Source organism: Archocentrus centrarchus, unplaced genomic scaffold (assembly GCF_007364275.1).
Source record: "Archocentrus centrarchus isolate MPI-CPG fArcCen1 unplaced genomic scaffold, fArcCen1 scaffold_33_ctg1, whole genome shotgun sequence".
NCBI classification, from domain to species: domain Eukaryota; kingdom Metazoa; phylum Chordata; class Actinopteri; order Cichliformes; family Cichlidae; genus Archocentrus; species Archocentrus centrarchus.
The window spans coordinates 3004910-3015975 of NW_022060261.1; the positions used below are offsets into that span (position 1 = coordinate 3004910).

The 11066-nt window shown below is 44.5% G+C and overlaps 1 protein-coding gene across 1 annotated transcript; it reads right to left on the bottom strand.

The window, feature by feature from the left end:
• Positions 1-2701: 2701 nt before the first annotated feature.
• On the bottom strand, positions 2702-6507 carry LOC115776545 (uncharacterized). Its single transcript, XM_030724261.1, has 6 exons — positions 6502-6507; positions 3652-3847; positions 3346-3572; positions 3041-3206; positions 2935-2945; positions 2702-2839 (listed from the first exon to the last, which is right to left on the bottom strand). The coding sequence occupies exons 1-6, from the start codon at positions 6505-6507 to the stop codon at positions 2702-2704; spliced, it is 744 nt and encodes a 247-aa protein (XP_030580121.1).
• Positions 6508-11066: the final 4559 nt, after the last annotated feature.

Consider the following 11066-nt stretch of genomic DNA (forward strand, 5'->3'; position numbering starts at 1 on the left):
GACAGCCTGCAGCTGAGGTAACATGTTATTGAAGGCCAAATGATACCCACAGAAAACACAGATGAGCCACATTTGGGTCAAAACTCTGAGATGTGTCATTGCTCCATCATTGCAGTGAGTCAGTAATGAACATATGAGCCAACTGGCTGAACAACACTGGAAGAAGTTCTGAATGTCAGTAATATTGATTTGAATGAACTGCAGCGTTCAGAGAAATGTTTCCAAATGATTCCCACATGTTCCTGCCTCCTTTCTAAATGAACTGCTGGAACAGGAAGCTGGACCACTGCAGGGCTGTTAGCTTCAGGAACCACAGACCACAAACACACAATCCAGCACACAGTCAGCAACACTCAGTGTGAAACACACACAGTTACATTCAAGGTTTCAGATAACAAGGAAATAACTGTGTAACTAAAGTGTGAAATATTTCAGGTTTTGACTTTAGTATCAAATTAGGATTATGATTGTGTTACTGTTACAACAAACCACATTTAACATTTTTGATCAACCTTCACATGCTCCATAATGTCCTCATAACCCATCATATTATCATATCATCTCCCTTTTAACAGGAAGAAACCTCCAGCAGAACCAGGCTGGGGGGGGGGGGGGGGGGGGGGGGGGGGGGGGGGGGCAGTCATCTGCTGTGAGGGGAGAGAGCCAGAGATTAATAATAACTAATGATTAAATGCAGAGTGGAGTATAAACAAAGTAAATAAGGCGAATCAAAGAAACAGTGCATCATGGGAACCCCCCAGCAGCCTAGGCCTATAGCAGCATAACTAAGGGATGGTTCAGGGTCACCTGATCCAGCTCTAACTATAAGCTTGATCATAAAGGAAAGTTTTAAGCCTAATCTTAAAAATAGAGAGGGTGTCTGTCTCCTGAATCCAAGCTGGGAGCTGGTTCCACAGAAGAGGGGCCTGAAAGCTGAAGGCTCTGCCTCCCATTCTACTCTTAAGTATCCTAGGAACTACAAGTAAGCCAGCAGGCCCAGGTAATGTCAGACCATTGGGCCTTAGCTTGGGCCTCTCAGGTGGAGCAGGACCCCTGGGCCACTTGGGCACCCAGAGGGTGATGCTGGAGGCTTGACACTCAGTCTTTGGACTGGCTGAACCATTAACAAGCTGAGGAGGCCTGGCACTTCCAGACATGGGCAAAAAACCTGTACAGGGTGAACCCTGCCTCTCGCCCTATGTCAGCTGGGGTAAGATCCAGCTCCCCTGTGACCCTGAACAGGATAAGCAGAAGAGAATGGATGGATGTTGGAATTGTGCACGTTGTCTCAGTAATTTGGAGGGAACAGCTGCTGATGCTGAAGACAGTGCAGGGATTGATGAGGACGCGCTGGTGCTGCAGACTCTGGAGGCTGAAATGGTGGTTGGGACACAGCCTCCGATGGCTGGGGCCACTCTGCAGGACACACTGGTACTCCTAGATGATGAAATCTTGGATGGATCTTGGCCATCTCCAACCAAGGAGCAGGTGTGGGTGCAGGGTGGTTAAGCACAAGGAAGATCTTAGGTGGGAATGTAGGGAGGGCTCTGGGGTCAGTCAACCATGGAGGAGGCTGGGGCCTGATGTCGACCAACCCAGGAGGAAAAACGGATGAGGTACTGGCTTAGATGCTCCTCTGCTGTGCTGTGTGGACAGTGAGCGGCATTGCTGAGGCCCTCACTTCCTCTTTGGGAATGAAGAAATGCTGAAGTGGCCTCGGGCAGCCATGGCTTCAGATCATTTGTCCTCTCTAGAACAGTAAGAGCCACTTGCTGCCACTCACAGAGATCCAAGTCTGCTGGGTCTATCTCTGGTCAGACAGTGCTGTCACGGACAACACACACCAACCATGTGGAGCGGGGGGGGGCAACTCCAGGCCTCGAGGGCCAGTTTTCTGCAGGTTTTAGATGTGTTCCTGATTAAACACACCTGAATCAAATGGCTGAATTACCTCCTCAGTATGCAGTCAAGTTCTCCAGAGTCCTGCTAATGACTTCTATATGTGATTCAGGTGTGTTTAATCAGGAACACATCTAAAACCTGCAGGACACCGGCCCTCGAGGCCTGGAGTTGCCCACCCCTGGTGTGGAGCGTGGAGGTTGTAAGGACCCAAATGCAGGATGGGTGGAGGCAAATAGGATTTAAACAGAAAGCGAGCCGTTTATTTGAAGGCTGATCCAAAGGAAAACATGAAAACCACAACAGACTGGAGGACTACAAAACAAAAGTAGAAGCAGGTGAACAGAATGATACAAACAAGACAAGGTGAAGCAAAGCAGGACACAAAGGCCACGGAAGACAAGACTGACAAAATAAAACAGGAAGTGAGAAGACAGGGAAACAGAAACGCAAACTAAACACCACATGGGGAGACAGCCACACCAAGGACACAAGAGACTCCACAGGAATTCTAAAGGAAACACATGCACAAGGCAAACACAGGAAACAATGTAAACAGGAAAACAAACCAGTGACTACAAAGACACAATAAGTGACTGCCAAAGTCCATTAAACTATTAAAAAGGGGGTGACAGACCCAGGACCATGACCCTGAGATATTTGAAAAGGAAAAAGGTAAAAAAAATGTCCTCATTATCCAAACTGTCACATGTTTCCAGCTGTTCTGGAATCAGATCTACCCATGTCGCAGCCATCTAAGGAATCCCTCTGGGCACAAAGTTGGGCAGTTATAGTTAACTCTTCAAACATCAACCTCAAAACCATGAAGGAAACACAGGACTACCTCTGCATCGTCTGATTGGCTGTTGTTGATGATCTGATGTTTGGATGTATACGACGTAAGTGATGATGTCATCCTCTCCAGCTTCTTCTTGACCTGCTGAAATGATCAGCAGAAAGGTGTTACTGGGATCAGAATGAATGTGAACTTTATTCTATTTAACAAAGTCATCATGAAAGATCAGGAAGTCTCACCTTCAGGCTTCCTGTGAACACACACCAGCAGAACCACAACACAGACTGATCCAACACATAGCATCACAGAGAGAGCAGGAGGAGAGAGTGATGGAGAAAGAGTGACGGAGATGGAACCGGGAGGAGATGTGGATGTAGGTGTAGGTGTGGTTGTAGTGGGTGGAGCTGTGGTGGTAGGTGGACCTGTGGTGGTAGGACGTGTGGAGGTGGTGGGTGGCGCTGTGGTTGTAGGTGGAGGTGTGGTGGTAGGACATGTGGTGGTGGGTGGAGGTCTGATTTTAGGTGGAGGTGTGGTGGTGTATATCCCTATAATAAAACAAACACAGTCATTAAGTTCTGGTCACATTGTGAATGTTGAAACCTGCAGAAACACAGACAGGTGAGTGTGTCACCTGTGACAGTGATCCAGCTGGATGGAGACTCTCCATGACCGCTGATGTCACACTTGTAGAGGCCTTCATCAGACCTGGAAACATGCTGGATGGTCATGTGACCTGTAGGCTGCTTCCTGATGAGGGAGCCATCTTTATAGAAAGCAGCTGGGAGGTTGGAGGGAGTGGTCTTTGTTTGACAGAGCAGAGTGACGTCATCTCCCTCCATCACAGGGAGGACAGGACTCTGCAGGATCACTGATCCACCTCAACACAGAGACAAACTACAGCATTTCATCCATTTACACACAGCTTCATCAACACTAACTCCACACACTCAGCTTACCAGAGACTGTGAGATTAACCATGTTACTGATGGCATCCTCTCTGGACTCACACCAGTAAACTCCACTGTCTGATGGGTAAGCGTAGCTGATGATACAAGGAGAACCAGACCATCTTCCCCACCCAGCTCCACACTGACTCCTCTGCTGTTTGCTTGTGTTCCTCCTCAGAGTCCATCCAGCAGAGCTGTCGTCCTCCTCACAGCTCAGAGACACAAAGTCTCGAAGAAAGAACTGAGAGCTGCTGGGACTCACAGTCAGACGAGCTGTGAGGGTTACAATGAAACACTGATGATCTGTTCACTTGGTAAAATGGTGAAAATGGTGTTCCATTCCTCCCTCCCTCCATCCATCCATCCATCCATCCATCCCTTTCTTCTAAGTTGTGGGGGCAGCAGCCTAAGCACAGAGTGTCCTGGGTCTGCCCTGGGGCCTCCTCCTGGTGGGACATGCCCAGAACACCTCAACCAAGAGGTACCAAAGAGGCATCCTAGATAGATGCCTGAGCCACCTCAATTGGCTCCTTTTGAGATGGAGGAGCAGCGGCTCTACTTTGAGCCCCTCCTGAATGGCTGCACTTCTTACCCCATCTCTAAGGGAGAGATCTTTTCTTCTGTCATTCATGAACAAGACCCTGAGATACTTTAACTCTTCCACCTGGGGCAGCAACTTGTCCCTGAGCCGGAATGGGCACTCCACCCTTTTCTGGCTGAGGACCATGGCCTCAGACTTAGAGGTGCTGATTTTTATGCCAGCTGCTTTACACTCGGCTGTGAACCGTTCCACTGCGAGGTGGAGGCCATCACCTGATGAAGCCAACAGGACCGCATCATCCGCAAAGAGCAGAGACGAGATTCTGAGGCCACCAAGGGGAAACCTTCCACCCCGTGGCTACGCCTAGAAATTCTGTCCATTATGAACAGAATTGTGACAAAGGGCAGCCCTGGTGAATTTCATCACCCACAGGAAACAAGTCCGACTAACTGCAGGCTATGAGGACCAAGCTCTCTGTGGTTGTACAGGGACTGAAAATGGTAGTTTTATGCTTTATGTTCTGAAAAACGAAGGCAAACAGGCACGGGCAGTTCTAGGGTCGGGGCCACAGGGGCCTTGGCCCCATCTGAAATCTGATTGGCCCCCTGAAGTGCCCCTGTCCTGTCACTCATCTGTCCTTTGTCCGAGAGCGAGGATCAAATTATAGGTGGATGCAATTCCATGCCGAAACACCAGTAGCGCTAATGAGCCAAATAGGAATGCTCAGCATGAATAAAGCTTACAGAAGAAAAACAAGATTTGAATGATCTTGTGGAGAAAGTTTTTTAACCGACAACCGATGCCAGACTACATTTTGAGTTTGTTCGTGAAGATAAGTCATAAATCCCTTTTTACTCACAGCTGTTATGTAGCGTAAGTCTGACAAACAATTTAAGAAGCAAAGTTAGTTAAGAGTAACGTTAACCGAGGCCCTACTTGTGTTTGGACATGAATGTTAGCATTTCACTAATTCATGTAATACTAATTAATATACTTCTTTGTAATTTGCATTTGTGTTTTAACATTAACTATAATGTTTAGCAGTGATAGAAAGAATATGAAAAGAAAGTTTCAGTCTCAGGTGGGAATTCAGCAGTTTTTGATTAAAAGAGTGAGTCTGCAGCTGAAGATGATCAGGGTGAGAGGAGGCAGAGAGCAGCAGGACACAGCAGACCAGAGGCTGGTCAGGAGCAGGACACCTCCAGTCCCTCTTCATCAGGTCAGAAATCATTTAGGGAGAGCAACAACAGTTAATGCTGTAAAGTATGAAATGTCTGATATTGTTATTTAGTGAAATGGCACATAAGTTCACTGAATTCTTACACCTCATGGTGATAAGATTTACCATAACTTTAATGTAATTGCTTTAATTTTTGTTAGTCCGTATATCACCACATCTACCACAAATACTTGGCCCCTCTATGAATACTGTGGCCCCTTGATGGCCCCTTACTCAGAAAAATCCTAGATCCGCCACTGCAAACAGGTCATATTAGTGAGCATTTATCAGGTTGAAGCTGTGACAGAAGGAGGTTACTGACCTTGGTTTGTTGTGCAGCTCAGCAGTGAGATCAGAACTAAAGAGAAATGACACTCAGGTTGGTTTGAGGTGAACAGCTGACAGACCTTAAACAGTTCAGAGTCCTCAGTTAACCTGAGAGGTTAACACACTCTAACACCATGTTTACTGGAAGCCTTTTATTTTACAGTTGTTACTGACATCAACATATTCACACAATCTGAACTCTCCATGATCCTCTATCCCAGGTTAAAAATGTATTTTGATTATGTGCATTAAATATTCATCAATCAATTTTCTTTCACTTCAGTTCAGTGTTGGGGGGTGGGGGGCCTGCCTTCACATCCAGGTTACACCCTAAATGGGGCCAACAGAGACAGACAGCCATCCACACCAGTTAACCTGAGCTCACTAACTGCGTGTCTTTGGACTGTGGAGGAACCTGCAAACTCCACACAGAGGCCCAGCCAGACAGTGGACTCAAACACAGGACCTTCTTGCTGTGAGGTAACAGTGCTAACCACTGTGCCGCTGTGCTAACCCTGATTATAATGAAGCTTAGATCAGTGAGGAACATCTGGATCCACTCCTGTGCCTGCTCTCCTGGTTTCTGGCTGCTGGTTTATTCTCCTCATCACTTCTGCTTTCCCACGCTGTCAAAGCTGACATCATCGCTCTCCTCCAATCATCTGCCTTCTTTAAGACAATCAGCCTCCATTCTGCATACTGCTTACCTGTCACTGTTCCCTGCAGACTCTTTCATGCAACCCACCTCCTCCCCTCAGTGCTCCATCCAGACCTCCATGTTTATCTACACCACCCCCAGAGTATGGACTCCAGTGGCTCCTGCCCTAATTTCTGTCACCGCTGGGACTCGATTCTGCTTCGATGGGCCATCAGTCTAACCTCCAAACAGCTTAGTGGAATTCTTCTTATCAATAAATGATCTTCAACTTGTTCTAACAAGCCCTCCTGATTGAACTGTTCTTCTACACGAAACCTCTCCTCCTCACTGTCACAGTACAGTCATGTGTCCTCTGTGCAGCTGTGTTCATGTAATCAGTGAATGATTTGAGCTTTTCACTGCCTGCTGTGTTTCCTGGACTCCTGAGCAAAGATAAAGAGTCAGTTCAGACCTGCAGTTGGTCCTCATGGTGTTTGAACTTGAATTCAGCCTGATTAGTTTTTCATGTCTTCTCCTCCATCATCAGTTATCAGGAGAGCAGACAGTCAAAGGTCAATAATTCCAACAAACACAGAGATTCTACTTACAGAGCAGACACAGCACAGATGTTTCCTTCATCGTCCTTCTCACTCATTTGAGCTTTTTTTCATTTCTCTCACTGACACCAAGTAAAGCCCCGCCCTCTTCCTCTGAGCACCAGCTTTACTATTGGTGCAGAGGCAGTGGTGTGTGTGTGTGTGTGTGTGTGTGTGTGTGTGTGTGTGTGTGTGTGTGTGTGTGTGTGTGTGTGTGTGTGTGTGGACGTCCCCCTCAGTGAGAGAGGCAGATATGAGCTGAAACACAGGAATCAAACCAGGGACGCTGCTGTTATGGAGCTGAACTGGAACCATTCACACACTGAGGCCCTCTGAACACATTTTAATGATAGCTGTGCAGAGACACACTGATGACTGACTGGAACACTATGATTCACATTTTAGATTAACACCATCCTCCCACAGGCTTTAGATATGGACACTAGAGGGAGCTGCTGGACTGGAAACTACTTTAATGCAAAAAGAGGTGTGACACACACACACACACACACACACACACACACACACACACACACACACACACACACACACACACACACACACACACAGAGGGAATACATACACTATGACAGGAGGAAGACTCTTTAAACTCTTTAAACGACTCAAACTTTCTGATCTTTACAGTTTCTGTGTGTAATAGAAAAGTTCTGATCTCTCTCTCACTGGAGATATAATAACACGTGATGATGATGACGGCCAATATGAAACATGAACAGGTGTGTGTGCATTGATAAATGCTGTGATATAAATCAATTCTCTCTTTTTTAAGGTTTATTTTTGGGGTAATTTTGGTGTAAATATCATTTCCTGTCAGAAGTTTCCTGTCAAAGCTGCACAGTGTAACATTATAAACCTGTGTATTAAATAATGAACGTAGGTGTTTATAATAAGCTACGAGTGTGACAGGAGAACATTCTTTGTTTAAAAACATAAAGTAGATATTAATACAATAAAAGCAGCCCCACAGTTAAACACACACAAGCACTCAGCAGCTGTGTGAGAGAAATGCTGCCGACATCTCGAGGGTCTCCACCATCGCCGGGAACGAGTTCAGTGTTCTTCCTGTTCGGAACAATCTGCTGATATTTTTGTTTCTCTGCTACAATCTGTCATATTTGTCCAAATCAGCACGAAAGCTGGATGAAAATAACATTTTCTTTATTCTTGTGACCAAGAATTTCATGTTGAAAAGTATTTACATGCTTTATGTTGCAGTATTATGAAATTCAGTTTGATGCTATTCTAATATTGATGTTCTCTCAAACTACAGACCAATATCTAAATTACCATTTTTATCCAAGATTCTTGAAAAAGTTGTTTTTCAGCAACTTCAGGCATTTTAAGGTGGATATGGAATGTGGGAAAAGTTTCAGTCAGGTTTTAGATTGCGTCACAGCACAGAGACGGCTCTTTTAAGAGTTTTTAACGATCTGCTTTTAATTGTTGACTCTGGTAGCCCTGCAGTTTTAGTACTTCTAGACCTGTCAGCTGCCTTTGACACTGTGGACCATGAGATCCTTCTATCCTGTCTAGAACATGAAATCAGAACCAAAGGTTCTGACTTGGTTCAGAACCTTTGTTATACCACAGCAAAGCTTTCTTGTATATGTTGCCTCGAGGGTCGATTTTTAGGAAACATAATATTTGTTTCCACTGTTGTGCTGATGACATCCAGCTGTATATGCCCATCAAACTGAACAGCAGAGATCCATGGGAGCCCCTGCTGAGCTGTCTCAGTGACATTAAGTCCTGGATGAGAAACAATCTCCTAAATCTTAATGAAAGCTAAACCGAGGTTTTATGCTTTGGTAAATTTGACCCCTCAAGCAACTCCTCTGGCACTCTGAGTCATTTGGCTCCTCACTGTCATGATGCTGTGAAAGATCTGGGTGATATTTTTGATAGCAGTTTTAAAATGGAGAAGCAAATAAGTGCTGTTACCAAAATCAGTTTTTAGAGTCATTGCTAAGGTAAAACCTTACCTCCTGCAGCAGGACCTGGAAAAGTTATTCATGCTTTTATTACTTTCTGGTTGGACTGCTGTAATTCCCTGAACTTTGACATAGATCAATCATCTGTGCGCCTCCTGCAGGTATTACAGAGTGCAGCAGCTCGTCTTTTAACTGGTATAAAAAAGCATGAACACATTACCCCGGTCCTGTCATCCCTTCACTGGCTCCCTGTCTGTTTAAGAATCGATTTTAAGATTTTATTGATTACTTTTAAAGCCTTAAACAGACTGGCACCTTTGTATCTGTCTGAGCTGCTTCACAGTCACACCCCTGTAAGAGCTCTGAGGTCATCGAACCAGCTGCTCTCACAGAGGCCTAAAACTAGACTAAAACAGAGGTGATGGAGCTTTAGCAGCAGCAAAGCTATGGAACCATCTACCTCTCCATATCCACACAGCTCAGACCATACACACATTTAAATCTTTATTAAAAACACATTTTTTTTCCTTGGCATTTGGCTGCAGTACTACCTCCTTTTACACGATTGCTTTTATGATATTTTAATTTATTTTATGTTATTTATTGTCTTTCAGTGTTTTTATTTGAGTTCTTGGGGCTATAGATGTTCTTGTGCAGCACTTTGTCAACATCGTCGTTTTAAATATGCTCTATAAATAAATTTGACTTGATATTTTCTGTTGTAATGTGGAGGTTTGTGTGTGCCTAAATTTATTTATATTTGAACTAGCCAATATTCAAATTACAGATCCTGATTCATGTTGATAAGACCATGAAGGATTTTATCATTATTTATTTATATATTTTAGATCTCCATGTTAAAACACTGCATCAGATTTCTTGGCACAGCAAAGGAGACAAAGGCTGTCTGTCTGTTGTTCACAGATAATGCAGTTCTGATGGTTTAACTAAGCCATGACCTCCAGTTCTGGGAGGCCCCTAGGCCGACCCCCACGATGCTGCAGGGAGGACATCTTCTGGCTGGCTCGGGGATGCCAGAGGAGCTGGAGGAGGAGGCTGAACTTAAAGATAATAAAAATTCAGGAGCTGGTTTTTCATTGATGGACATGTTTATTGAGACTTTCAAATGTCTGTTTTACTTCTAATACCTGGGTCCTATTCCAGGAAGCAGGTTCAACAAACTCTGAGATCAGCAACTCTGAGATCAGCAACTCTGAGTTTCCTGTTCTAGAACAGCTGATCAGAGTTGGTTCAATCAGTCATTTACACAACCTGAATCTCCATCAGATGAAGCTGAATCCTAATTTTACATTTAATTTATAAAATCTAAATATTGAGCCTGACGGACAAACTGCAGGAGACAGAAAGTGAAGATAAAACTGTGGAGAAACAGCTCAGAGTTTACTGACCGACCTGTGAGTTAGAGACTGAGACAGCAGCAGACCCCGGGGGGAGCTGACCTCAGGTCAGTTTATTTAATAAAAACTGTTTTTGATGCAGTTTATGACAGTTCAGTTTATGACCATTTAACTGTTTAAATAACCATACAGTAAAAATGGAATCTATTGATGGAATAGCAGCATCACTTTATTCATTCTTTTAATGGAGAATTCAGGTGGAATTGCCGATCTGTTATAGAGCCGATGATCACAGATTCTCAGCGGGAAATATGTCGAGATTCACATTCTGAATTTCAGACACCATAACTTTTAAAGTTATGACATCATTTCAGTCACTTTAAATCCATTTAGTTCAATTTTCAAGTCTTCAAATATTTCAGCCTCATCTTCACTCATTCCCATCATCTTCTGATCCGGACATGTTTCCATCCACAGTGAGTTCTGTGTCAGCAGCTTCATCCAGATCAGTGTGATGTAACAGTGATGCTACAATAACTACAGTAAATGTTTCAGAGGAACTGACTGACAGTCTGACAGCTGCAGCTGCCTCATTATAAATGCGTGACATCATCGCTGTCTCCGTCCTTACAGCCTGTTGACGAGTGAACGACTGTAAAAGCTTCATGTTACAAAATAACAAACTAACGTCTAACTGGGATTTCAGAGCTCGTAGAAACATAAACGTCTGCAGATGAATTCGCTCCTCTGACGCTCTGACAGCCACTTTATGAAGGAGGAAATCAATGGGAGGG